The sequence below is a fragment of the Rhinolophus sinicus genome, chromosome 1 (genome assembly GCF_057876585.1).
Source record: "Rhinolophus sinicus isolate RSI-liver-muscle chromosome 1, RSI-T2T, whole genome shotgun sequence".
In the NCBI taxonomy this organism is placed as follows: Eukaryota; Metazoa; Chordata; class Mammalia; order Chiroptera; family Rhinolophidae; genus Rhinolophus; species Rhinolophus sinicus.
In genome coordinates this window covers 57,809,173-57,836,657 of record NC_142501.1, presented here as the reverse complement: position 1 = coordinate 57,836,657, position 27,485 = coordinate 57,809,173, and the positions used below count along the sequence as shown (strand labels likewise).

The following is a 27,485-nucleotide window of genomic DNA, read 5'->3' as shown; positions in this document are numbered from 1 at the left end:
TGTTCAGTGTGCAGCGGGACTAGCCCTGAGACGCAGTGCAGAGGGAGCTGCCCGGTAGACTAGGGCGATACCGCGGCGCTAGGACCCAGATCCGGGTCGGGGAAGATAGACTGTCAGGCACTAGGACCCGGTGGCGGAGGCCGCGGAGGGCGGCTCTCTGTCGACCGCAGCTTCCCCGCCCCCTTCGGCTTGGGTTTACTCCTCCCCCGCCGGCCATGTTGGCTCCGCTCGGGCCCCGCGGTTGAGCCGCGTCCCCCCTCCCCCCTCCCGGACCCCAAACCCCCTCCCCCGCGGTCCCCTCCCCTCCTGGCGCCCGGAGCGCGGCCATGTGAACCGTCTGTCCCCCGGGGAGAGACAAGCCCCGAGCCAGGCTGGACGCCGCCGCCTCAGGTCTGTTGGGTCTGTGGCGGGGGGCCTGAGGGGAGGGAACCCCGTTTCCATCCTTGGCTTCCCTCAGGGAACATAGGCTCCGGAGCCGCCTGGAGCCTCGCCTGAGGCGAGAAGCTGACTGGAGCTGATTTCCAGTTAGGCTCCAGCCCCGGGCGGGGGTCTCCCTGCCCGAGAGGCAGGGTGGAGAAGGGGGCTGGCGGGTCTGCTAAGGACCCGGGATGGGGCGGCGGGGGCGGGAGGAGCTGTGGAGGCTCCCGGCGACGGCGACGGCGACGACGACGACGACGAGGACGCGCAGAAGCCGCCTGGCTGTTGGAGATGACTCCTCTGGCGGACTCGGGGTGGAATCCCCGGGAGGGGCTCCACCTCCTCGGGTGGGGGTGGGGATTGCCCGAGTGCGAAGGGTAGATGAGGGGGGTTCCCTGGGCGGGTTAAACACCCGGTTTGTGGGGATTGGGGCGTTTTGGCAGCGGTAAGTGAACGGTAGAAGGGGTTTCCAGGGTCTGAGGGTGTCTCCCTCGGGGGCGAGTGCGTGTTGTGTGTGTACGTTTTCTTGACCGTGACCAGCCGGAGAGGGCCTTGCTTGAGTGGTGGTGTGCTGGGCTTGGGGCCCTCGAGTCCGTGGAGAATCCCCCACGCCAGGTTGGAGATTGATAGGGCTGATGCTGAGGCGCCCGGGTTTTAGCTGGGTTTAGGGACTGAAGGGAAGAATAATGAGGGATTCCTTTCCAAGGGGATCCCTTGCTAAGGGGATCCCCACTTCCGTGGCGGAAAAGATCATTTTTGCATCATCCCTTTCTTTCCCAATGTTACCAATTTTCAGGGAAAGGCAATACCAATAGCAATTCTTTGTAGGATTTATTGGAGTGAGAGATTTGTGTCCTTTGGGGGGCGTTGGGGGGGGGATAGCTTCCACCTCCATCTGTACACAAATAGCCCCTCCCCCAAGCCTCCCGCAGGAAGTGGCCGGGAAATGGCAGCTGTGCGTTTGCTGCTGCGTCTCTTGTTGTTTTGAAATGTCCATTTTAATCAGATTTGCTTTCATTTTCTGAGGCCTTCTGGGCAAGCTTGGATCCTGCCAACCATGTGGTCTGAGTCTTTTCGTTCAACTTTTTTCTTTTCTTGTAAACTTAATTTGTCAACTGGAAGTAGTCACTCACTGCAGTTGACTCACTGATCCTGATCCCTTCTCCAAAGCATCTCTGTCTCCGTCTTGATTTTTATTTTCCCTTGAGCTAGAGGTCGTGGAGAAGCACATTTAGTCAGTCATCCACCAGCAGGGCTACACTTTGAATATAAGTGATGCAAATTCCCACGGGAGAGAAAACTGCCAGGAGGACTTGGGATCTTTTGTGGCAGGAGAGTGGCTTTTTAAAATCCTGCTTAATCATAAGTGTGACAGTTTCCGTATTGCAGAGCACCTGAGCAAGTGAACTTGTGAGGTGAAGAAGGGTAGGTTGTGAGAGGTGGAAGAAGAGGGGGGAATGGGGAAAATTTAACTGTGAATGGGGTTTGTGTGTTGGGGAAGGGACTGACTGGCAGAGTGCGAGTGGGGGGGCTTGTTTCTCACAGGTGATTCTAGCATAAGGCTAGTCCCTGCGGGAAGCCTGTTAGTTGACAGAGTGCTGAAGAGTTTACCTTCTGCAGAACCAACTAATTAGGAGAGTTAGCTATCATGTGATTTACTCTTCAGCCCATAAAAGACAGCTTATTACCCTCCTTGGAGAGTGGTAAGCTTTTGCTCTGTTCTGTGCAATGTCATGTGTCCAGATTTTCTCTTTTTCCCACCTAATAATTCCAGGAGGATTTCTATTACAGCATACAATGATGGACTGTATGTACTATGTCCCCAGGCACTTTGTTAGACACTGGGTCTGGTTAGAGAAGAGTTGGCCACAGGATTTTATGTTTTGAGAGATGAGGTATTAAGATATTTGGACTACCCTGAAAACTGCTGAAACCTGACATGTAAATAAGCTTTTCAGTATTTTCCAGCCACAAACTTCCCACCTGAATTGTAGAAGGCCCAATATGAATAGATAGATATATGTGATTATGTGACAGCAGCAGCATCATTTTTAAGATAGCATTATTGCTCTTTTCACTGGGGCTGTTGGGGTTGATTCCTGGAAACAGTACAAACAAGTCCAATGTCATTGTCCTTTTTCTTGCCCCACTGCTGGACTGGGTGGTGTGAGTTGCTTTCTTTTTTTTTTTTTTCTTAGGTAGGGCGCAGCTCACAGTGGCCCATGTGGGGATCGAACCGGCAACCTTGGTGTTATCAGCACCACGCTGTAACCAACTGAGCTAACCGGCCACTCCCTTGAGTTCCTTTCTGATAGGGTTGATGTGACACTGATTTTAAGTTCCCCTTTCTTCAGCCTTTGTTTATCTAAATTGGGACCTGACAGAATAATAAATTGATTTTCCCTGTTGGGGGTTAAAAGTGAAAGAAAGAGAAAGACCACTCTTTTCTTTGGACTCTTTAAAAGAAATAGAAGTTGATTTTGAGAAAGTGGATACTGACTTCATGTGATACATGATCAGAAAGCTGAGTGAAACAAAGCTTTCATAGCTTTGTAAAATGGATGCATTTTTCTATCAGAGAAGTGGATTTCTTAATATTGACCTTTTTTTTCTTTTTTCTTTTCTTTCCTCTCTAAAGGAAAATATTTGAGGTATAGAGAGAGCTATGTGGACTGACCTCAGAGCCAGTAAGAAATCTAGAATGCCCTGAGAGGCTCATCTTGCAGTCTTGTGGTTCTGGAATCAGGTGTTGCCAAGAGAGAAGCAAAGCTTGTTAGGGTGACTGACCGACTGTGTCTTGCTGCTGTTGACCTTTCTTATCACCTCTGAAGATGTCTGCTACATTCTTTTACTATTAAAATAGTGTGGAATTTAGTCCAGTAACTGGTGTGATGTTTGACCTTGTGTGAGATGTGCTCAGTGAGTCCAAGTTTTTACGTGAAGTACAAAACTAGGACATAGAGTGAAGTATAAAACTCTAGAGGTATTTCCTGGGGCAAATAATCTTCCTGATTTGTTTCTTGGGATATGAATGCTCTCACATACCTCATAGCCCAAGATTAATACTTTGTCAGCACTGTTACAGATGGGTCAGAAGGACCATTTGTCACCAGCTTGTTCGTCTGCATAATTTTGAAATTTTGCAAAACAAAAAGCTTTGAGGCGCTCTGGAGTTTGTCGTTGGGTCACTGGCAAGGAAAGTAGAATTGTGTTATGTTACTGGGTGTTTTGTCCTCCTAGTTATAAAGAATAAGACAATCAGTATAATGCAATCTTACTAAAAATTCATCAAAAAACTAAAACATGAGGGTTCTTAAGGGACAGGTGGTCTCACTGCTCTTGGTCTCCTGGGATTGGACTCTTTATAACCTGCCTCACCAAAAGGGAACCTTAACCTACCTTCTCAGCTCAGGATTTTTCCAGAGGAGGATATATCTTCTTAAAGGGAAGGTGAAGTCCTTAACTGTTAGAGCTGAATTTCTGAGAAATAATCAGAGAGCCGAAAGAGGGAGATAACCTTGTTACAACCTCTAGAGTGTGGTTTTTAGTGTCCTGCAATTTCAGAGGCATTTCCAGTTCTCTGACCATGAAGTGACCAGAGCTGTGGCAGAAATCCCGGCCTAGATTGTTATATGTCTCCTTTATTCAGTCAACAAATATTTTAAAACCTACTCCCTGCCTTAAATCAAGCAGAACATTTTACTAATTTAGAGCTTAAATTTATTGCCTTTTTATATTCTCAGTACTTCTCTGTTTCCTTTCCTTATTTTCTGCAGGGTACGACTGTCTAAAATATGTCAAGATTTGGGCCCTCTCTTTCCTCTATAAGTTGTTAATAATCTCTGTAAAGAATAAAGCTGAATTTTTTGGTTCTCTGAGAATAGCAAAAACCATAACCTTTGTTGGATAAGTAAGCTGGTAGTGATAGGAAAGATATCTACTCCCTCATTTGTTCAGTCTATGGGTCCAACAAATAATGTATTTTCTTTCGTTCTTTTATGTACTTAGCACTAAATTAGGTGCTGGAGATATAGTGGTAGAACATAATATTTGATTGATGCTGTAGGACTTAATATAGTTTAGAACAAATAAGGACAGAGAACAGTCTTCTTTGTGTTCTCCTGAGCAACCTGGACATGGCAGTTGTCTTTGAGTGGCCTCCCCTTGGTCTAATCTTCCTTCTTTCATTATCTTCCTCCTGCCTCTCTCTCCTGACTAGGAAAGGGAGTTAAGGAAAAGAGATTTTGAGAGAATGAGCCTCAGTCAGTACATGCTGTAGTCTGAGTCAGAGTTTGAAGGGAAGATTGTTTCCAGGGCTGTCAGAATGGACTGCTGACTGGGGAAGAAGGCATGTCAATTTTGTGGCTTGTCACTTGGAACTCTGTGTTGGTAAAGGAAGACAGCTTAGCCAGGGGCCAGGGAAGGGGTTTTTAGATATAAAAGTCAAAGCATCCTTGCTTGCAGCATCAGGAACTAGGAATAGTGAAAACTTTTGGAACTTCCCTAGGAATGGGGTAGGAATGGGGAATGGGGCGGCTTTTGTATTAGAGCATGATTTTTCAGCCTTGGCACTATTGATATCTTGAGCTAGATAATTCTTTGTTGTGGCGGGCTGGCTTGTGTATTGCAGGATCATTAGAAGCATTGCTAGCCTTCTACTTACTAGATGCCAGTAACATATACCTTTTGTCATTACTAAATGTCCCTTCACGGGGCAAAATCACCCGTGGTTGGGAACCACTGTATTAGAGTATGGTGGGGTAAATCCAGAGATGTATAGAGTTGAGAAATATTCTTCATAACACTCACAATTACAGAGCTAAGACATAGTGGTATGATTTATTTACTATACAGCAAAATTTGCATTTGCTGTTTAGTACAGATAAACATTTGAAACCTCCCCCCCAAAAAAAAAAAAAAAAAAAAGATTTAGGAACATATTTGTGGGATTTTGGTATGCTGTATGGGGAGAACCAAAGAGCTTTAGGGACTGCTGGTGTCTAGCTCAGTGTTGGTAATGTGTCTTGTCTTTCTGTAGGTAGCTTCAGAGATCTGAGTGTTAGGATTGGTCACGGTACCTGCAAGTCTTAAAATCTATAATATTTATTTCAACACTTGGTGCTTTGTCAGCCGTTTTCTGTTAAAACCATGTCACAGGTCCACAGAGTAGTAATTCTTCAATTTGCAACTGAGAGAAAAGCAGCCCATTTGACCATGTGGCAGTGGCTTTACTGCTTCAAGCTTAAGGGGCACTGTCCCTTAACTCTTATAAATGAAGCAGAGACTCTTAAGAGATCCATTTACATACTACTGAGACTGGGCTGTGTGCTGGCTTGATTGTACTTCCTGGTCATGAGAACTGTCTGCTATTCTGGGGGTTGGGCACTGACTGATTTCTTTTTTCATTTGGCCAAAATCCTATTAGTTCAAAGGGAGACACTCCTTTGCTTTACTGGTGTCCTTACTAGTTCTAGATGGGAAGGCATAATTTACCTTCAGCCTTTATTGCTGTGCAAAGCATCTTGAATAGGAAGGTTAAAATGAAATAACCTTGGGTTTATTGCTGAGAGGACCTGTTCACATTTTCTTTGCATCCCCATACTGTGATCCCATATTTAAGTGACATCTGAAATCAAGAGTCAAGTTGCCTAAAAGGAAGTCTGGCTGGGAGGATCATTCCTAGTTATATATTGTTTTCCATGCTGGTATTAGTTTAAATTATATTTTGACCTTTTGGACCTGATTATCTTTTTGAAAACTAAACAGTCTTTATTGTCTAATAATAATAACTAACATGTATCGAGTGCTCGGTGTCAGACACTATGCTAGGTTTTTTGTATAAATTTTCTTATTTAATCATTACAAGCTCTGGAGGTGGGTACTAAAATTCTTACTAATAATGAAAAACAGGCTCAGCAACATTAAGTGATTTTTCCAAGGTCACACAGCTAGTGGTAGTAGAGCTGGGATTTGAACCTAGAGCCCACTGTTGTGCTGATCTCACTGCACAGCACAAAGAGCATTTTATGTTTCCAGGAAGCCTCTGCTAAAAGAAGTGATTGTGGGCCTGATGACCCTTCAGAAGAGGTTAGTGGGGAAACAGACTTCAGGCACTAGATAACTTCCCATTCCTTTTACTTATCTGATTTCTATGAGCTATCCATTTATCCTTATTAGTATAAAATTTATGAGACAGGAAATGCTGTGCTTTCCCAGGGTAGCAGAGAGGAGAAGGTCACTGGTTTCCTCATGGACAAATAGAAAGTGGAAAAATGAACTGTGATCTATCATTGAGTGAGAGGATATAGACCAGTGCCCATAGGAGAGAAGGGGTGTGTGTGTGTGGCTGTGCATAAAACTGGGGGAGGGAAGAGGTGGGAGTCAGATGAGATTGGCTCTTCAGGCATAGCATTTCTGGGACTTCTGAAATTAATTATTCAGTGTCCTCTTTGCTCTGTCATATAGACTTCGGAAGGAACCTAACCTAGAGAATTAGGGAATGAACTTGACTCCTTGATGTCTTTCATTTCAGAAGGGTCACTAATCCCATGATGCTTATTTTTCAGATCCCTTCTAAGGCGTGACCCTTAACTATAGGGAAATCCTGGCGGGAACCCTGAGGTCTTTCTGTGTAGACCCAGTTTCTTCATTGATGCGTAGCAGGTTTAGGTTTGCTGCTTGTTTTAGAGTGAAGATGGAAAAATAAGTCAATCCTAAAAATTTATTTCCCTTAAATCAACAAAATACAAATTGCTTTTATTTTCTAAAATCTCAGTTAAAATTGATGAAGGTAGAGATAATTATGGTATTAAGCCTGGAAAAATCCTAGAGTTGTCATGCTGTATACTATGCAGGGTTCATATTTCATGCTCAAAATTATATTAAATTCACATACCTAATAGTGTCTAATTTGCATTATCTAGTATATTCAGGATCATGACTCTTGCAAACCTTGAGCAATGGTCGTATATGTTCTTAACCAATTTATTCATTCTTTAAAAAGCTTTAACTTCTGGTACTTTTAAAAAAGAGGTTATTTAAAACATCACCTAGGTCAGCTTATTGCCTCCTCTTGGGAGCTTGATAAAGAAATCTTTCTACCTGAATTCTTCTGCCCTTTTAAAAACATAGTAACCCAAGGAGTGGCTTTTTCTGTATCAAGACAGATCATATCAAATTAGTACGTCATAAGTATCTGATTGACATGCCAGACTTTACCAATAATTCTGACTTATGCTTTCTATCTTTCTTCCCTCTTTTCTTTCTCTGTCAACGATACATTTATTCTTGGGTTTATTGCTGAGAGAAACTGTTCACATTTTCTTTGCATTCTCATACTATAATCCCTTTACTAATGTAACAATATTATCTTCTTCAGATGTCTAGGGCTATGAATAGGATGGTGTGGAAATTGTTTAACTCAAGTATAATAATAAAACAGAGCAGGGTATATGTCAAATGTTCTTATTTTGCCAATAGCCCCATTTCCGTGGCTTCCTCATAAAGATGGCTTTGAGAACATTCTGTGCAACTTTGGCCTTACCTTGAGGGGGGAAAAATAATAAGAGAATGGAGATTGTAACATAGACGGGTAACTTCGGGTGCAAGTTAAGAGGGTGGGACTCATACAGGGGAAGACTCCTACAGGTTTGTATCTTGGTTTTTCTCACTAACTCTCTACAAGGCTGACTTTAAAAGACTATTTCTATAGGTCATTGCCCAGGTTAGGAGTATATTTCCTCCTCTTTTTTTCAACTTCCACCCTCCTCCTAGTACTTAGGTAGAAGGGTGAGTAGATAGAGGGGAGGGGGCATTCCCTCTAGAAAATTTGAGGTGACATAGCCTTGTTTAACCGCCAGTATTTTTTTTCCCCCTCTCTCTTCCCTCCTACAGAAATGGAGGCAAACGACCATTTTAACTTTACTGGCCTTCCCCCTGCACCTGCTGCCTCAGGACTGAAACCCTCTCCCTCCTCAGGGGAGGGCCTCTACACTAACGGGTCTCCCATGAACTTCCCCCAGCAAGGGAAAAGTGAGTGAGGGCCACGTGGCCTGGGGAGGGAGTGGGAATCGTTCCTTTAGAGCAGTTCCATGGGGACAAGACTTGCCCCCCCCGCCCCCCCAGGCTAGCTACCTTACCGCAGCTCTGTGCTGGGTGGGGAGGGAGGAGGTGAGTCCTTAGAACTGGAGCTGCTGGAGAGAACTCAAGCTTCTAAGAACAAGTGCTAGGGGTTTATGGAAGCAACACTTTTAGTCTTGACTTAAGGTTGGAAGGTATTAGAAAAACATACTGGCCTTTTCATCGCAGCCTGTTCTATCAGCTCTGTCCCTTGGCTACTGCCAGAGAGTGGTGAGGTGGCTATGGCGTCCGATAACCAGGTTGAACCCATGAGCGAGAGAGATAAAGGGCTGGTCCTCTGAGAAGCTGTTTTTAGAAGTTGGAGAAGCACCCCGTAGGACTGGGGGTGGAGGAGTTGGGTGAAGGTTGGGATGCGCTTGCCTTTTAGTTTGTGCAGTACAGGAGGGCAGACGCCTGAAGTGCCGGTGCCACCTCCTGTCCTGGAGGACGGAAGTAGGGGACAGGGAGGATTAATGCTTACCCAGTTCCCCAGAAAGAAACGTCTGTAATTCTGGACAGACGTGTTGCTGCCAGGATCAGGTCTTCTCCTAGATTTGGCTTGTCAGTTGCCTTGTACCATGGCTCTGCCAGGTACCTCTCTAATCTTGCCTGGGTTTCAGGTACTTTATACTTGGAAGCAGAGAGAAGCCCAGATGCTTCTCTCCTTCCTTGCAGCAGAAAACTACTGCCACAGGCTTATATTTCCCACTTCCTATCCTACACAAGGGGGTTACAGATAGATTAGAAGCTCCTTTATTTCACGGGAGGACCCCCTCCCCTCCAGCTGCCTTAGATCTTGGTTCCTTTTATCTTGTCCTCCAGTCTAGAGGTTGCCATTGGTGTTGAGAACTGAAGTCTGCAGTACTGGTCACGCAGAGATCCCCCCCCTCCCCTGCATATTACTCTCCAGCGTCTATGGGGAGGGGCCAAGCCCAGCCTTCTGAGCTGGGATCTTGCTGCTGTGTGACTGCAAATTCTATTCTTAGCCCAGCACAAAGTGCTCGGTCTGCATGTGCCACTGAGGTGGAGGCTGTCCCTTCTGGTGCCACTGTGGGGCCAAACAGGCCCTGGGGCAAGGGGGGCCTGGTGAATTCAGTCATGCCACTCCAATAGAAGAATTCCTCTAGGGAGTAAGGATGGGGAAGAATGCAAGTCACTGTAGGGAGTCTGCAAACAGCTTCATTTAAACAAAAAATAAAAAGGCGTGAGTCTCAGCAGCAGCCAGCTTTGCTGGTCACCCCTGTGGTAGACCAGGAGAGCGCCCCAGCCCCCTACTCAGCAGCCTTCAGTAGCAGTTGCTAAGCTTACATCCAGGAGCATCTGGGTTGGGTGTTCCCTGGAGACCAGAAAGCTATAAATATAGCAGAGGGGGAATCCCCCTCCCCTTCACCTTCCCTTTTTCTAGTCAGTGCTATTCCTTTGATAGAGTCGGGAGAGTTACTTGCATGCATATCTGTAACTGACCCTTTTCCTTCCCTCTCTGCCAGGTTTGAATGGGGCTGTGAATGTTAATGGCTTATCTACTGTATCTCACACTACTACTTCAGGGATTTTGAACTCTGTTCCCCACTCCTCCAGCACCTCACACCTCCATCACCCCAACGTGGCCTACGACTGTCTCTGGAACTACTCACAGTACCCATCTGCCAATCCTGGCAGCAACCTCAAGGACGCACCCCTTCTGTCCCAGTTCTCGGGAGGACAATACCCACTCAACGGCATCCTTGGGGGCACACGGCAACCTTCGTCCCCAAGTCACAACACTAACCTTCGGGCTGGGAGCCAAGAGTTTTGGGCCAACGGTACCCAGAGTCCCATGGGGCTTAACTTTGACTCGCAGGAACTGTATGATTCCTTTCCTGACCAGAATTTTGAGGTGATGCCCAATGGACCCCCTAGCTTTTTCACCTCTCCACAGACTTCTCCCATGTTGGGATCCAGCATCCAGACCTTTGCACCCTCCCAGGAGGTAGGCAGTGGTATCCATCCTGATGAGGCGGCAGAAAAGGAGCTGACTTCAGTTGTGGCAGAGAATGGCACTGGCTTGGTAGGCAGCCTGGAGCTCGAACAGGAGCAGCCAGGTATGACTGGGGGCCTGGAAGCTGGGTCGGGAGAGGGAAAACGGGGCTGTGGGGGCAGTGGCTTTTTGAGGTGAGGAAAACTTGTCTTTCCAGCTCTCTGCAGTGGAGGCTGATTTGCATGTTGGTGATTAGCAGAGCCAAATGGCTGGTGTTTTTGTGGCAGCAGCACCAGCTCGCGAGTGGGAGTACAAATTATTTCAAGCTCATGCAGAGCTGCTGGCCTGGAGAGGGCAGGTGGGCGAGCCCGAAACAGCGCCAGTAGACACCCTGCATCAAGAAAGCCTTCTTCCAAAATACAGAAAGTAGTTGGGGCGTTAGCAGGGGGCATTGAGGCCAATTGGACTTGAGTATGGCAGGGCCGGGCTGGCTGCTAAAGTGAACTGAGCCCTGGTAGTGACGGGCACGGGCATGAGGGAAGGAAGCAGGCGGAGCACACACTGCTTGTCTACTCGGTTTCCTGTTGTTGTTGTTGTTGTTCGCATTCATACATATGACCATCCTCTCATCTTTTCCCTCAAAATAGACAAATGCTTAGTTTGCTATTGATTCCAAGTACAAGGGTGACCACCCTATGAAAATCACAGGATGTTTTCTCTGTTTACCACCTGTCCCACTGAAATGGGGAACTAGCTGAGAACACGATGAGATTCTTGTCTTAGACACCACGCTCCTTCCCCCTGTTTTTACCTGGTGTAGGACTTCCTAGTGCGTCTCTGTTCACTCAGAGTATCTTGATGTGATCGGTACCAAACATGGAACTGGCTTCCATAACGGTTGAAAGAGTGACCATCCCTCTAGCAAAGACTGCCTGCCTATGGTTGCTAATGAGCCAGGTGAAGGCTCTGATTTCGACTTGTGCCCGCTCCGGTGTTTCCTAGAACTGAAGATGTGTGGCTACAATGGCGCCATCCCTTCTGTGGAATCATTACACCAGGAAGTCGCAGTCTTGGTCCCGGACCCCGCAGTGAGCTGCTTAGATGACCCTTCACATCTTCCTGACCAACTGGAAGACACTCCGATCCTCAGTGAGGTCTCTTTGGAGCCCTTCAACACCCTGGCACCAGGTAGGCTCGGAGGCTGGCCCCCTTCAACTTGCCCATGCAGAGAACATCCAGCTCCTGCCACCAGAAAGAGAGAGTAAACCAGGGAAAGGATTCAGGAATCTGGGGCGTTGAGGCCTCCGGACAATCCTGTGAGACCACAGTCTCATGCCACTGGCCTGACTGGGCCAGCTGCACTCTGAGCTCAATTGGTTCATTTCCCAGGTTCTCTCCCAAGGTTCCTTTTGGCCAAGAGCCCTGGGCTTTAATAATTCACTGGATAGGGACTTATTACCACACAGTTGGGCTATTTGGGTTCTTACTAACTGGAAAGAAGGCATTTGCTCGTGAACAGCTACCTTTTACCCCCACTGAAATAAAGGCCTATTTTATGATAGATGCTAAAATTTTGCATTGGTCTGTGGATTATTATAGGGCCAGTGCTTTTCCCTTCATTTCCACTTGAAACTTTTACGACCCCTATGGCTTGGTGACTTTACTCTTTCAGGAAGAAGGCTGTAACATTTCCGTAATAGTAGAAAGAGCCTTCACACGGTCGGAACTAGAATTGGATGTATTCAGACCAGTATTTCTTAAATCTTGTTTTCTGATTCTTCCACCCCATGAAGAGCCAGTGAGTGGAGGACTGTATGGTATAGACGACGCGGAGCTGATGGGCGCAGAGGACAAGCTGCCTCTCGAGGACAGCCCTGTGATCTCTGCCCTTGATTGCCCTTCCCTTAATAACGCCACGGCCTTCAGTCTCCTGGCAGATGACAGCCAGACTTCAGCCTCTATCTTTGCCAGCCCCACCTCTCCACCTGTTCTTGGGGAGTCTGTCCTGCAAGGTAAGAGAGGAAGTCCTTGACCTGGGAAAAGGTGAGAGAACATGTTCCTTAGTTAGGCCCTTAGGGGTTGGAAATCTGGGAGCACGTTGCTGGGGGCCGAAGGGGCTATGGGATAGAGTGTCGTGGGACTCAGAAAGGTGCGGACTGCTGCACCCTGACTTCCCTGTGCCCTGATGGACTTGGGAGATGTGGGCTTTCAGGAAAAGAGGCCATAGGCCTTAACTGGCTCCAGGTAAAAGGTATTTCTTCACACAGTGACAGCAGCGGCAGCTTTGCCCTCTAACCTTCGTGAATGGTTAGGGAGGACAGCCAGAGGCTACTTCTCTTTTACCAACCCTAGGGAAAGCCCTTGAAGTAACCCTCTTTAGCTTCGTCCAGATTTGACTGTGTAGATTCTCTTGTTTTGTATGACACCATTTTTACTTTACCTATCTTGTCCCTTTGGATTCTAGATAACGGCTTTGACCTGAATAATGGTAGTGATGCAGAACAGGAAGAAATGGAAACTCAGGCTTCAGACTTCCCACCGCCTCTAACGCAGCCAGCCCCTGACCAGTCGTCCACCATCCAGCAACGGCCAGCAGCCTCGCCAGCAGCCTCCCCGGCAATCTCCCTGGCAGTTTCTCCAGCAGCTTCCGCAGAAGTCTCTCCAGAAGCCTCCCCAGTAGTTTTTCCAGCGCCCTCCCCGGAAATCTCCCCAGTCGTCTCCCCAGCTTTTCCGACAGTCTCTCCAACTTCCTCAGCAGCCATCCCACCAGTCTCCTCAGAAGTTTCCTTGATGGCCTCCCCAGTGACCTCCCCAAAAGCGTCCCCTGCAGCTTCCCCTGCAGGTGTCTTCCCAACAGCCTCCCCGGTAAATAAGGAGATCAGCAGCTTCCCTGAAAGCACTGCTGACCTGGAAGAGACCACTGGAGAAGGAGTCACTACTTCTGGTGGTGGTGAGTGTCCAGGTTCTGTTCTACCTTGGCTGGTGCCAGGAAGTTTTCTGTCCCATGTGGTATTTATTTAACGCTCCCCTGTTTCAACATTCTGCTTGAACTCTTAACTTGGGTATCCCCTGTTTTCCTCCCAAGGTGACGTTCTGAGGAGACGAATTGCTACCCCAGAAGAAGTTCGTCTTCCGCTCCAGCATGGGTAAATGCTCTAGTTTGCTACATGCACTGACCTTGACAAATATAATGAATGACTCTAGGAAGAAGGGAAGGGAGCTCCGCTCACCTGAGAGGGCAAGGAATGGGCTAGACAGGAATGGATTAAAGGACTGTTATCTGCAATGATAGTGTTTCTTCTGAGCTTCCTAGGCTTTCCTTCTCTCAGTATCTGCCTCCCCACACCTATTCTGTCTTCATCTTGTGGCCACTTAGCTTTTTGCTCAGGGGGCTGCAGCTGTTATCTTTTCCAAACTCAGTTTGTGACCCTAGGGCTCAGATACCCAAATTAGCTGATTTGTCCTATATGCTTAGAAAAGGGATAGCATTGAAGGGGGAGTGGCTTAGTCCTGATGAATTGGGATTTTTTTTTTTTTTTTTTTTTTTAATGCTGTTTGGAGAGGTAAGGGCAGGAACTGTACCTGACCAGAATGAACAAACCAGCTGACACCAAGGGCCTTGAAGAATGATTGCCTTCCTAAAAACTGAAAAAAGAAATGCGTTCCTGATCTTCCCCACCCCTGCCTCTAGGCTGATTGTGGTCCCAAGTCTTGAGTTCTGCTTAAAGTTTTCAGAGGAAGATACGGCTTAGTCTTAGAATAATCTATTCCTCAGAATACAGAGTTCTTAATAAACCCTGGCCTGCGGAGTCATTTCTTGGAGTCAGCAACGAGTTTATTCTTCCTCTTGCCTCCCCACCCTCTGTCATTTCTGCCTTTATTCCCTCAGGTCTTCATCCTCTTCACTGAAAGCCCCATAATTGCCCTGAATGGTATCAGTGATGGGGAGAAGGGGTGGTTTCTGGCTGTTGGTATCACTGACTTTGTAAAGGGAGGAGGGGAGGGCTTTCTGGGCTTGTGCAATTTGGTGCATGGCTTTTTCCTGAGGCCCTGAGGGGTTTGTGGAGCTCAGGCCTCCCTTCTAGCCAAGCTTGTGTCTCATGCTGTGTTTGCATCTACATGCAACTCTAGTGCAACAGATACGGGGCAGGTCATCTGCTCAGTGGGCTTGGCTCCTGGGTGGCTTGAGAGTGGGTAGGGGTGTGACCTGGCGGCAGGGCCCATGTGCTTTTCTGGCAGGTGGCGGAGAGAGGTGCGCATCAAGAAGGGCAGCCACCGATGGCAGGGGGAGACCTGGTATTACGGCCCCTGTGGGAAGAGGATGAAACAGTTCCCGGAAGTGATCAAGGTAATGTAGCTTTCATGGGCTTTTTTCTTGGGCTCAGTGGCAACAGCTGGCATTGTGTACTTTGGGTCCTTTTCTTGTGCGCTCGCTGGCCAAAAGGCATGGTGGGGCTGTGCCTTTATTAAAGCAGTTTGTCTCCTCTTAGTACCTGAGCCGCAATGTGGTGCAAAGTGTCCGCCGGGAGCACTTCAGCTTCAGCCCCCGTATGCCTGTGGGAGATTTCTTTGAAGAGAGAGACACACCAGAGGTGCAGACCCAAGCGTTAAATATGCTTTTTCCCTAAGAAAGGGTTGGTGGATAAGACTGCAGCTTCCACTTGTGGGGTTTGGAGGTTCTGGGGCATTGAATGGTTCAGAGGGCCTGGTGGCTTGCCTTGACCCCGCCCATTGTAACAAAGTCGTCCTCATTACCTTAGGGCTTGCGGTGGGTACAGCTGTCTGCAGAGGAGATCCCATCCAGGATTCAGGCAATTACTGGGAAACGGGGCCGACCTCGAAACACTGAGAAGGCCAAGACCAAGGAAGTTCCCAAGGTGAAACGGGGCCGAGGTCGGCCACCCAAGGTCAAAATCACTGAACTGTTGAGTAAGACAGATAACCGCCTCCTAAAGAAACTGGAGGCCCAAGGTACAGTGGTGTTTCTTACTTTGTGATTCTGCTTGCTCTATGAGGTATCTGAAATGCTGATGAATTGCTGAGGGCTGGGTTTCCCAGGAGCATGACAGACATTGTCCGGACAGAATGAATCCGAATCACCTTCTCCCCCTGGAAAGCGGCATCAGGGTCGCAGCTCTTCTGTGGTTCTTCTTCAACAACCAGTTTCTTCCTTGAGTTGCTCTTACTAGTGGAACCTTGAGTGGGCCCCAGATGTAGTAGTTAGGAAAGGGTTCTCATGAGGACCGTCTTTCAGCTCCTTAACCTTACTGGTTTGGGTTTTGCACGCTTACTTTACTCATTGCCACCATCATGGAGGTTCAGAAATCATATCTAAATCCAAAAGATATTTGGCACTGTTGTAGTGGGATAAATAGGTAGGAAATGGCTAATTTTTCAGTAAATGTTGCATATACCCTGATATATTAATGAAGAATTTGAAAAAGTTTGGAATCTTCTCCTATTCACAGTTCCAACTCTGCTGAATTCTAGGTCATTACCTAGAGCAAGTCACTTATATTTTAATAGAAACCTATAGTGGTTTATCTGCGTATAACATCTGTCTAACTTAGAGGGTTGCTGTACAGATGTGCTAGTGGTAGTGTTTCTATGCTGGAATAGAATAGGTACTATCATATCAAAAGCATCAATTCTAAAACTCTGTTGTTTGCAGAATCACACTTCAATATTCAGTCTTCCAGAGGGGAAGAAATTCAGATCTTTTTGTGGAGCAAGACTTAGGAACTGAGCATAAACAACGGCTGTCAGTGTTGATCTGATTCCACTGAGATGCCCCTTATCTGAGCCCTTTCTTTCTGGCACATTCTTGGTTAATCAATGCTTCCAACTCTGGAGACCACCCTCTTTCCCTGGCAGTTTGGTTTTCTGTTTCCTTTCTCTGCTCAAGAATCAGTCTGTGGGTTGCTGCCCTTGTCTGGTAGCCTGGGAGATAGATAGGTTATGAAGCTACCATCGTGGCCTATAGGACCCCTTCTAAAGCAGTCCAGTCTGTTCCAGGGACTGGTGCTTCTGGGCAGGAAATACCATTTGAGTTCTTTGTGCTAACCCCATAGCAGGTGCCTCTCCTGCATTTCTCTCCCCCACCCAACATTTTATTTTGTCTACTTAAAAAGGAAAAAAAAACACTTCCAGATTTTGCAGGGAGTTGCTTGGGAAGCCAGTTTTGTGACAAGCATGTATTGCTCTGGATGCCAGAGATTGATCTGCGTGCCTCACTCTTCCTTTTTCTTTCTCCCCTCAGAAACACTGAATGAGGAGGAAAAAGCAAAGATGAGTAAAATCAAGAAGAAGATGAAGCAGAAGGTACAACGTGGAGAGTGTCAGACTGCTATCCAAGGGCAGGTGAGGGAACATCAGAGATTGCACAGGGGGTTGACTTTTCTTCCAACCTGCTCTGTCTTGCCTTCCTTTGCCTGTGTCTGTGCCGCCCTCCATGTGGCAGCATACTTTCATTACCTGGAATTTGTGGGGGCTTGATTTAGAGAATTGGGCTTGTCCATGAATGATGTGGACCTCTCCAGGGTGAGAGAATTGATCCATTGCCAAACGCTTGTCCCATCTTTCACCTCTCCTCCCCAGCACCCTTATCTGTTTTGAACCCTAGTCCAAGCAGAGATGCTTTCAGAGTTTGAGGAGAAATGACTTCCCTTTTGATTTACAGGCCAGAAACAAGCGGAAACAAGAGACCAAAAGTTTAAAGCAGAAAGAAGCTAAGAAGAAATCCAAGGTAGGTACATGTACACACAAGTATAACTTTGAAGTCACCAAACTGATTATGCAAGACGTGTGAGTCGGTATTTTTTTAGTCACGTTTCTGGCTCTGAGGTAGAGAGGATGGGTCCCAGGGAAGGACGGTGACTAGAATCTTTATGTCACTCTTGGTTCCTCTCTCCCTTGCATGGTTAGGCAGAGAAGGAGAAGGTAAAGACGAAGCAGGAAAAACTGAAGGAAAAAGTCAAGAAGGAGAAGAAGGAGAAGGTAAAAATGAAGGAAAAGGAGGAGGTGGCCAAAGCCAAGCCAGCCTGTAAAGCAGATAAAACACTGGCCACACAGAGGCGCTTGGAGGAGCGCCAGAGGCAGCAGATGATCTTGGAGGAGATGAAGAAGCCCACAGAGGACATGTGTCTGACTGACCACCAGGTAGTGAGGGGAGAACAGGTCCTGGGTCCTGGAGGGACCAGTTGTGAAGACACTTCCATGAAAAGAAGAACCACCCAGGTACCCGATCTGTTTGACAGAACCTCCTACCACTTGTCTCCTTACAGCCTCTGCCCGACTTCTCCCGCATCCCTGGTCTGATCCTGCCTGGGGGGGCCTTCTCGGACTGCTTGACCGTTGTGGAGTTCCTGCACAGCTTCGGCAAGGTGCTAGGCTTTGACCCTGCCAGAGATGTGCCCAGCCTGGGGGTCCTCCAGGAGGGCCTCCTGTGTCAAGGCGACAGTTCAGGCGAGGTGCAGGACCTGCTTGTGCGGCTCCTGAGGGCGGCGCTCTGTGACCCCGGCCTCCCCTCCTACTGTCAGGTGAGCTCTTTTCCGAGGCCAGTCAGGCGGGCCTGGGCCCAGTGCTTTGTCTCAGTGTTGCTTTCCCTTTTAAGTTACACGTATGAAAAGGCCCTGCCTTAAAGTGATCAGGGCAAGTGAACAGAGATGTAGTTTCTGTTGTACTCATATTTTTCCTTCTGTTTCTTTTTTTTTCCTGATCTCTCTCTGTATGTTTTGTTCATTTTCCTTTATTTTGCTCCTTTTCTCTAGCTCCTTTCTTTTGTCTTCACTTTAGCAACTTTTTGTTCTTTTCCTTTCTTAACCCCATAGTTCTCCTGTATTTTCCCATTCCAGATTCACACAACTTGAGTTGTTCCTCGTTCTCTCTTAACTTCCATTATATTCTCCTTCAAACAGTCCTTAAAGATCTTGGGGGAAAAGGTGTCGGAAATCCCACTGACAAGGGACAATGTGTCTGAGGTCCTGCGCTGCTTCCTCATGGCATATGGAGTGGAGCCAGTCCTGTGTGACAGCCTGCGCACCCAGCCTTTCCAGGCCCAGCCACCCCACCAGAAAGCTGCTGTCCTGGCCTTCCTTGTACACGAGCTCAACGGCTCCACCCTCATCATCAAGTGAGGGGCCGGGCTGGGGATGGTGCCTGTGTGCCTTGGTCAGAATGGGAGGGGAGGTGTTTAGCCATCCAGCGTCCTGGGTGATATGTGTCCACTGCCTGCCATGCTCTGGAGATGCTGGAGGGATTTGGGACGGAATCTTAGTGCCTTCCCTGGGAGGACCTACGCCTTCCTCTGCCATTCATTCAATCTGGGCTCTTGGCCGAAACTTCTGTTCAGCTATAGCCCCTTTACCCGTGAGCCTCCCTTCTTTTTTATGTGTGCTGCCACTTCTATCTCAAAATCCCGTTCCCTATTCCCCTGCAGTGAGATTGACAAGACCCTGGAGAGTATGTCCAGCTACAGGAAAAACAAGTGGATTGTTGAAGGCCGGCTCCGGAGGTAGGAACAGGACAGAGAGTAGCACCGAGAAAGAGGAGAGAAGGGGGAAAGGGGGAAGCATTGCCAGGACTTGCCTGGAACTTGATGCTGTTGGTCCCTCTGGGGTTGGGACCTTACCCCAGGGCTCAGGATTGCTTAGATGCCAAGTGTTCCCTGTTGCAGCAGTCTCGCTTTCCTCACCAGTTCCCTTAATCTCTGTTTCAAGACTGAAGACTGCTCTGGCCAAGCGAACTGGGCGCCCTGAGGTAGAGACGCAGGGGCCCGAGGAAAGCTTGGGGCGGAGGCGCAGCTCGCGGATCATGGAGGAGACGAGCGGCATGGAGGAGGAGGAGGAGGAGGAGAGTGCGGCCGCTGTCCATGGCCGCAGGGGTCGAAGAGATGGAGAGGTACTAGCCCCCGACCAAGGAAAATGGGAGTGGGAAAATGGATTATAGTTGACTTTTGAATGACACAGGTTTAAACTGTGCAAGTCCGCTTATATATGCAGATAGTTTTCACTAAGTTTGCAGTTGGCCCTTCATATCCATGAGTTTCATATCTGCGGATTCAACCAACTGTGGAGGATCAAAAAAACATATTTTCAATCCGCGGTTAGGAGTCCGCAGACGTGGAGGGCTGACTGTATGCATTGTTCTCCACCATTTTACATGAGGGACTTGAGCATCCACGGATTTTGATACCACAGGGGGTCCTAGAACTAATCCCCCGCAGCTATCAAGGGACAACTATAGTTTGGAGGGAGTCAGAAGTTATAAATATACATGGATTTTTGACTGCGCAGCGGTAGGGGAGGGAAGGGAGGGTGTTGGCGCCTCTAACCCCCTTGTTGTTCAAGGGTCAACTGAATTTCTCTTTCTTGAATCTGACAATTCATTTTCTCTTGGTGTCCACTTGTTTCTTCTCCAGGTTGATGTCACAGCATCTAGCATCCCAGAGCTAGAGCGCCAGATAGAAAAACTCAGCAAGGTATTGTGCTTCTAACCTCCCAGGAGCTGGAGATCTGGGCTGGGCGAGAATTGATCATGAGTCGGGCCCAGATAGTATCGATTTTATAGGGAAGCTGAGAGCCATTGCCCTTCTCCCATGTACTGGGTTAGGTCACCACTGTCACTCTGGAAATGTGTGTTTTATTCATCTTCCTTTTCCACTGCCTACCCAGCGTCAGCTCTTCTTTCGCAAAAAGCTGCTTCATTCATCCCAGATGCTTCGGGCAGTCTCCTTGGGACAGGACCGCTACAGACGCCGCTACTGGGTGTTGCCCTATTTGGCTGGTGTCTTTGTGGAAGGAACGGAGGGGAGCCTAGGTAGGTGTGTCGTGGAGCCTGAATTGAGAGCTGTCTAACAAAAGTTAAACAATTCCTTTTCCTCTGCCTAGTCAGCTTAGGCGTCTTTCATTTTACGAGAATCAGTATAGCATAGTGGTAAGAGGACAGGCTCTGGAGTAAGACTGTCTACCTGCCTGCTGCCGTTTACCAGCTGTGTACTCAGTTTCTTCATTTGTAAAACGGAAGTAAGAATAGTATGTATATACTTCGTAGGGCTTTTGAGAGGATTAAAATGAGTGAACATCCTCAGAACAGTGCTTAAATGTACTTGGTTCTGAATAAATGTTAGCTTACAGTTCTGCTGCTGCTGCTGAATACTTGGGAGCACAGTCTTTCTTTCTCAGGCACTGTTCATTGGCATATAAGCTGTTCCAGTGGAATCTCAAAAGGGGGGATTGAGTCCAAGAGAAAAAGAAAGTGTATATCCTGCGTTTATACACCCTCTTTCGTTCTTCTTATGTATCAGTATATGTCTTAAGCTCTTTATTTCTCTTTACAGTTCCTGAGGATATGATAAAGCAGGAAACTGACTCCTTAAAAGTGGCAGCCCATCCAGCACTCAGCCCAGCCCCCTTTTCTCTGAAGAGGGAGTTAGTCGGCTCCAGCACCTCTGCCAGTACTCCGGCCCGGGCCCGAGGCCGACCTCGGAAAACTAAGCCTGGGTCTACGCAACCTAAGCATCTTAAATCCCCTGTCAGCGGCCAGGCTTCAGACCAGCCCCAAACCCAGCTTCAGCCCGAGATTCAGCCCCATCCTCAGCTTCAGGCTAATGCTCTGCCCCAGCCCCAGCTTCAGTCCCACCCGCAGGCCCATAATGGGTTCCTGGAGCCAGAAGGCTCCCTTTTGTCTCTGGGTCAGAGCCAGCATGACCTCAGCCAGTCAGCCTTCCTGTCTTGGCTGAGCCAGACTCAGAGCCACGGCTCCCTGCTGAGCAGCTCGGTCCTCACACCTGATAGCAGCCCTGGAAAACTGGACCCAACCCCGTCACAGCCCCCGGAGGAGCCAGAGCCTGAAGAGGCAGAATCCAACCCTAATTCTCAAGCCCCCTGGTTTAACTTCTCAGCCCAGATGCCCTGCAATGCTGCCCCTACACCACCCCCTGCAGTTTCTGAGGACCAGCCCACCCCCTCCCCTCAGCTGCTTGTCTCCTCCAAGCCAGTAAGTAGCCAGAATTAGTGGTATACACTTGCCTTCATCTTGCCACGGCTCCATTGCCTGGCTGTGTGCTGTTGCTAAAATTGGGGGAAGGGATGGGGAGCCACTAGGGTCCTCTAAACATAAACCCCCTCATCCCCTTATGTTTCATCTCCTGTGCAGGTGAATAGGCCCAATGCTGCCAACCCCTGTTCTCCAGTGCAGCTCTCTTCTACCCCCTTGCCTGGGATGGCCCCTAAGAGGCGAGCAGGAGACCCTGGTGAAACACCACAGACGCCCACAGGGCTGGCACAGCCAAAACGGAGAGGGAGACCCCCCAGTAAGTTCTTCAAACAGATGGAGCAGCGTTACCTAACCCAGCTGACAGCCCAGCCTGTCCCCGCTGGTGAGTGACCTTGGGGTAGAATTGGGGTAAGAGTACAGGTAGGAGTGGCATCAGATGTGGGCCATGTGATTTATAGCTGGTTCCTACCCCACCCCACATACATAAACTCTGTTCACAGACATGTGCTCGGGTTGGTGGTGGATCCGAGATCCTGAGACACTGGACGCCACACTCAAAGCGCTGCACCCCCGAGGCATCCGTGAGAAGGCGCTTCACAAACACCTAAATAAGCACAGGGACTTCTTACAGGAAGTCTGCCTACGGCCATCAACTGGTAAGATAGATGCTTCGAGCTGGCCTGAGCTGAGGAGCCCAGGGTACACACTGAGCTGCTCCTGTGGACGATGGCCTGATGGGCCTTTGCTTCTGCTTTGTGTTCTCAGACCCCATCTTTGAGCCCAGTCAGCTACCTGCTTTTCAAGAAGGAATTATGAGCTGGTCCCCCAAAGAGAAGACGTATGAGACAGACCTAGCTGTGCTTCAGTGGGTAGAAGATCTGGAACAGCGGGTTATCCTGTCTGATCTGCAGATCCGGGTACACTGGGGCTGGCACGTAGAGGGTGGTTGAAAGGAGGGTGTTAATCTCTTTTACGCTGTTAGGAGAAACCTTGGATCCGAGAGCCCTCCTTCACAAATGACCTCCCATGACCTTAATGGGTCATATTTTTTTCTGTTGCTTAATTTTCTTCCTTTACTATGAGTAGTTTTATTCCTCTCTCACCTGCAGGGCTGGACATGTCCTGGCCCAGATTCGATTCGTGAAGACTTGGCTTACTGTGAGCATCTACCCGACTCCCAGGAGGATATCACCTGGAGAGGTCGAGGCAGGGAAGGACTGGCCCCCCAGCGTATAACGACCAACCCTCTGGACCTGGCTGTGATGCGACTGGCCGCCCTGGAGCAGAATGTGGAGCGGCGGTACCTCCAGGAGCCCCTCTGGCCAGCCCATGAGGTTGTGCTGGAGAAGGCGCTGCTCAGCATGCCCAACAGTGCCCCCCAGTGCCCCGCCACGGAGATGTGAGTGAGCCCTCATTCTCCGTCTTGGGAAGAAGGGATAAGTTCAGTGGATCCTGCTCCTCATCCAAAGATCACCACTTTCTCCCTCCAGATCCTATGAGATCACCCCTCGTATTCGGGTCTGGCGCCAGACGCTTGAGCGGTGCCGGAGTGCAGCCCAGGTGTGCTTGTGTCTGAGCCAGCTGGAGAGGTCCATTGCCTGGGAGAAGTCCGTCAACAAAGTGGTAAGGAAGAGACGGGACAGCCTGGGAGGCTGCGCAGCCAGCAGCCAGCTGGGGGGGTGGGCTCACTGGCAACAGGCTTGAGGGCTTACCTTGCCTCCATGACCTTGGTCCAGACCTGTCTAGTCTGCCGGAAGGGTGACAACGATGAGTTTCTTCTGCTTTGTGATGGGTGTGACCGTGGCTGCCACATATACTGCCATCGGCCCAAGATGGAGGCTGTTCCAGAAGGAGATTGGTTCTGTGCTGTCTGTTTGGCCCAGGTAAGGCTTCTGTTCTCTCATTCCCACTTCTAAGCAGAAGTCAGAGATTTTCTTTCTCATTCCATTTACCACCCATCCTACAAAGAGCGCTGCTTACCATGCCTTCAGTCTCTCCTTGGAAAGAGCTCTGGACTAGGTGCTAGCAGACCTGGGTTGCTGAGTTGTCCTTTGGACAAGTCACTTACATTCTGTAGCCTCACTTGCTTTCCTGGCTAAAACGGGAGTGGGTATCATTTCCCTTTATCTGTCTTACTGGGTTTTGTGAATAAATTCACATACTGACTTCCGCGAGGACATACTTTGAAGCCTTCTCAGTCTCACTCCGACACTGAGGGATTGCAGGGAACGGAGGGCAAGCAGAGGCGTCGCCAGGTGTTGCTGATCTCACCTGTTTCCTCAGCAGGTAGAGGGAGAATTCACTCAGAAGCCTGGTTTCCCCAAACGAGGCCAGAAGCGAAAAAGTAGTTACGTACTGAACTTCCCAGAGGCTGATGGCCGCCGACGCCGGGTACTGTCGAGGGTCCGAGAAAGCCCAGCAGTGCCACGGTACTCAGAAGGAGGGCTGTCCCCCTCAAAGCGGCGCCGATTCTCCATGCGGAACCACCACAGTGACCTCACATTTTGCGAGTGAGTTGAGTGAATTCTGGGGACGACTGGCTCTACCTTTATCAGAGCAGAAGGCTGGGAGGGATCAGTGTATGTTTCGTGAAATGCAGCCATTACTGTCCCTCTAATGGTAGGATTATCTTGATGGAGATGGAATCCCATGATGCAGCCTGGCCTTTTCTGGAGCCTGTGAACCCACGTTTGGTGAGTGGTTACCGGCGCATCATCAAAAACCCTATGGATTTTTCCACCATGCGGGAGCGGCTGCTGCGAGGAGGGTAAGTGGCCAGCAGCTCTCCGGCTCCTCTGAGGGCTCTCACTCCTGCGTGCTCACGCTCAGCCTTCGCCCTGCCCAGGTACACCAGCTCAGAGGAGTTCGCGGCGGATGCGCTCCTGGTCTTTGACAACTGCCAGACCTTCAACGAGGATGACTCAGAAGTGGGCAAGGCCGGGCACATCATGCGCCGCTTCTTCGAGAGCCGCTGGGAGGAGTTTTATCAGGGAAAACAGGCCAATCTGTGAGGCAAGGGAGGTGGAGTCACCTGTGTCTCCGCCCGCCCTCCAAACAAAACCCTGCCATTCGCACCTGCTGATGCTGCCCTGGGTCCAGACTCAAGTCAGATACAGCCCTGATTTTTGACCCTACCCTTGGCAGCACCCTACATCCTCTTATCCCTGCACCCCTTTCTCCCTTTCCTCCTCTTGCTCCTCAGATAAGAGGAGTAGAGATGAGGTCCTTCTGGACTGAAAGCCAAAAAAGAAAGAAAAAACTTATTTTCCTTTCTGTTTTATTTCCTAATTGAAAATGAGCAGGAGGAAAGAAGTCCCTACTTCCTCCCCCAGCTTCTTCCCTGTACGCGCCCCAGCATTCTGGGGCTATTTAACAATAGCAATAGTTCTAGTGAATGTGTGAAACCGAGAAACACTCTGTACTGTGCGTGGACCCGCAGTGACGGCCAGTAAAGTGGACTTAACTCCCAAGTGTGTCGAGCCGGACACCGGGCCCTGAACATGCTGCTTCCATGTTCAGTCCCTCCCCTGCTTCTCTCTTTCTCTCAATTTTTCATCTTTCCTCCTCCCCGCTTTCAGATTTTCTGTCATCCAATAATGTAAAACTATCGTGTACGGGTTCCTTCATTTTCTCTTCCCCAAAATCTTTTATCCCTTCAAAGGAAAAAAAAAGTTCAGAGGTCCCTGTTTTTCTGTCTTCATCTTCTGCCAATAGCTGTCCCCTCTGTAATGTTGGAAAGTCCTCACATGCTGAGTTTCTAGCCTTTTCTGAAACTCAGTAGCTGGGGAGAGGACAGGGAGGCCCCCTGGACCTGGGCCTTCCGGTCTCCTTCCCCCACCTCTTACCCCAACCTCCTCTTGGAAACTCCTCAGGGACAACTACTGCTGAGTTTGGGCAAACCCCAAGGTGGAGGCCGGGTAGCAATCGACTGGCCTGAGAGAGACAGAGACAGAGAGAGGGGTGTGCGTGTGTGCGTGTGTTTGTGTGAGAGAGAGGATACTGTGATTGTGCCCCTGTGTTGTTTGATGGCATCCATTCAGTTTCCCCAAGTATCTTTTTTTCCTCAGCTTTCCCATTGTTTTAAACCATCACCTTTTTGTCTTTGGGAAACCACAGGAACAGTTTTTCTGGGTACAAGGCTGTGTCTCTCTCTCCCCAGTCACTTCTGTTCCAGCCTCTTTTAAACTGTGCAATCTTTCAGCAGGAACTCCCTCTCTTTTCAGTAGCTTTGAGTCTTAAGCTTTTGCAGGGAGAGGGATAGAACTGGATCTTTTCCTAATCCCATGAACTTCTGTGGGTTTAGTTGTGCTTTCCTTCCCTTGTCTACTTCATACCCCGGGACCCCTTCCCCAGCAGCAGAGACCCTGGAGCACGAGAGTAGGGAGGAGGGGTTCTGGGTCCACCACTGCCCTCCATGTGACTATGCCCAAGTTGAGCCCCAACATGTGAGAGGAAAGCTGCTAACTCCCAGCTATAGCCATGGGTCCCCGGCCCCCTGCTTTCCTGCTCAGCAGAGCCCCTCCCATCAGAGATTACGGGTACTTGCACTGGGGAGGTGGCTGCTGGCTGGCCCAAGCAGAGCTGACGCACCCAAGATATGTTCCGCTGGTGGGGGAGGGGTGCCAGGTGAGGTAGAGCATTCCTTGAACTTCTTGGCAGCACTGAATAGCCACTGAAGGGGGCAGTGTAGGTCCAGGGGCAGCCCCTTTCTTATTTCTTTATGCCCCTTCTCCCCCATAGCCTATTTCTAAAGTCGCCTTTTCTGTCAGATAAACCTCAAAACTCTTAATTTTATTTGAGATTTTTTTTTTTTGCTTTTAAATAAGGTGGATTGAAGAATATTTGAATTGACTTTATATTATGCATAAATATTTATATTTTATCTAAATAACTGCGCTGTAACAAACTTTGTGTTAGTCAGACATTTGGAACTGTTATAGTTGGGGGCTATTCTTTTCCCCATGGCAGTTTTCCCCTGGTATAAAATGTACTAGATTAATTTTATTGGAGGTGAGGTGGACGGGGGAGTGAAATCTCACTTATTCCTACTTTGTATTCCTCTTCCAGCTCCATCCCATTCCCTAGGGACCAGGCACTCTTAAGGTGGGGTGGAGCCCTAGCCTCAGTTGGAAGAAGTCGGGGCCGAAGGCAGGGGTGGGGTAGGCATTGATCAAAGGGGCCATTTCTCACTTTTCTTTCCTCATCTTCACTGCCCCTTGAGCTAGGTGGATTTTCTCTTCTTGACAAATAAGAATATTTGGTAGGGAAGGCAGGTTAAAAAATGAAAAACAAACCACCCCTGCCCCTGTGTTTCCCCTCCCCCATCAGTCTGGTAACAGGAAGAAACCACCACACCATCGACACCAACAAGTTTTCATGTTCCTTTTACAACAAAAGGGACCTGACTTTTTATATAACCAAATGTGGTGTTTTAGTGACTTTTTGATAATGTACAGTTTTTTGTGAATTTAAATTTATTTCTTTCTATATTTTTAGGACCAATCTCATTTTTAATAAGGTTAAAAAAAGGAAAAAAAGTCTAGAGAAAACTCCTGTTTTTGCCATGTGATGTTCCACAAGTGCAGCTGTAGAAAAGTGCTTGTCAGTTGAATAAAAACCACATTTGATAGAGATTTAATAGACTCTGTGTATTTATCTTCCCTTCAACATAGGTTCTCACACTTGCCTGAGGGGAAGACTGGATTTTAGGGTGAGTATCAGTGGTTTGGGTAAGAGGTAGCAGGCCGGAGGAAATGCCCTTAATCTTCCAAGGTCGATCCTTAAACCTCCAAACTTGGCGTTTCTTGTGCAAGAGGCATCAAGAGCAGCATTTCTGCTCATGTAATTGGTCTTGGTGCCCCTGGACGAGGTGCTGGAGCAAAGTGGGATTCCTCGTGCCCAGTTCCCGCCTCGTGAGACATGGCTTTGGCTTCCTAAGCTGCCACCTGTTTTCCCGTAGTAGCAACTACGGGCCCCTCACCAAATTCCCAGCTTCCAC

General features: G+C 48.6%; 1 protein-coding gene across 5 annotated transcripts in view; it reads left to right on the top strand.

Moving 5' to 3' along the window:
• Nucleotides 1–27,120, top strand: part of BAZ2A (bromodomain adjacent to zinc finger domain 2A) — a 32,372-nt gene extending 5,252 nt beyond the window's left edge. For 2 of the 5 annotated variants that reach the window (XM_088800058.1, XM_088800063.1), the window contains exons 3-30: nucleotides 8,311–8,448; nucleotides 10,023–10,616; nucleotides 11,495–11,680; nucleotides 12,286–12,504; nucleotides 12,957–13,442; nucleotides 13,578–13,638; nucleotides 14,732–14,840; nucleotides 14,983–15,084; nucleotides 15,253–15,463; nucleotides 16,752–16,852; nucleotides 17,172–17,237; nucleotides 17,417–17,650; nucleotides 17,776–18,030; nucleotides 18,409–18,623; nucleotides 18,930–19,004; nucleotides 19,210–19,390; nucleotides 19,911–19,970; nucleotides 20,164–20,308; nucleotides 20,829–21,487; nucleotides 21,647–21,869; nucleotides 21,988–22,143; nucleotides 22,253–22,404; nucleotides 22,597–22,886; nucleotides 22,978–23,110; nucleotides 23,224–23,370; nucleotides 23,771–23,997; nucleotides 24,111–24,254; nucleotides 24,333–27,120. In XM_088800058.1, coding sequence (XP_088656184.1) covers nucleotides 8,313–8,448; nucleotides 10,023–10,616; nucleotides 11,495–11,680; nucleotides 12,286–12,504; nucleotides 12,957–13,442; nucleotides 13,578–13,638; nucleotides 14,732–14,840; nucleotides 14,983–15,084; nucleotides 15,253–15,463; nucleotides 16,752–16,852; nucleotides 17,172–17,237; nucleotides 17,417–17,650; nucleotides 17,776–18,030; nucleotides 18,409–18,623; nucleotides 18,930–19,004; nucleotides 19,210–19,390; nucleotides 19,911–19,970; nucleotides 20,164–20,308; nucleotides 20,829–21,487; nucleotides 21,647–21,869; nucleotides 21,988–22,143; nucleotides 22,253–22,404; nucleotides 22,597–22,886; nucleotides 22,978–23,110; nucleotides 23,224–23,370; nucleotides 23,771–23,997; nucleotides 24,111–24,254; nucleotides 24,333–24,498 — 5,733 coding nt within the window. In that variant the 5' untranslated portion in view covers nucleotides 8,311–8,312 and the 3' untranslated portion in view covers nucleotides 24,499–27,120. Of the gene's footprint in view, nucleotides 1–202; nucleotides 391–843; nucleotides 863–8,310; nucleotides 8,449–10,022; nucleotides 10,617–11,494; nucleotides 11,681–12,285; nucleotides 12,505–12,956; nucleotides 13,443–13,577; nucleotides 13,639–14,731; nucleotides 14,841–14,982; nucleotides 15,085–15,252; nucleotides 15,464–16,751; nucleotides 16,853–17,171; nucleotides 17,238–17,416; nucleotides 17,651–17,775; nucleotides 18,031–18,408; nucleotides 18,624–18,929; nucleotides 19,005–19,209; nucleotides 19,391–19,910; nucleotides 19,971–20,163; nucleotides 20,309–20,828; nucleotides 21,488–21,646; nucleotides 21,870–21,987; nucleotides 22,144–22,252; nucleotides 22,405–22,596; nucleotides 22,887–22,977; nucleotides 23,111–23,223; nucleotides 23,371–23,770; nucleotides 23,998–24,110; nucleotides 24,255–24,332 lie in introns of those variants that run through there. The other 3 variants (XM_088800060.1, XM_088800065.1, XM_088800056.1) reach the window with 3 other exon arrangements.
• Nucleotides 27,121–27,485: the final 365 nt, after the last annotated feature.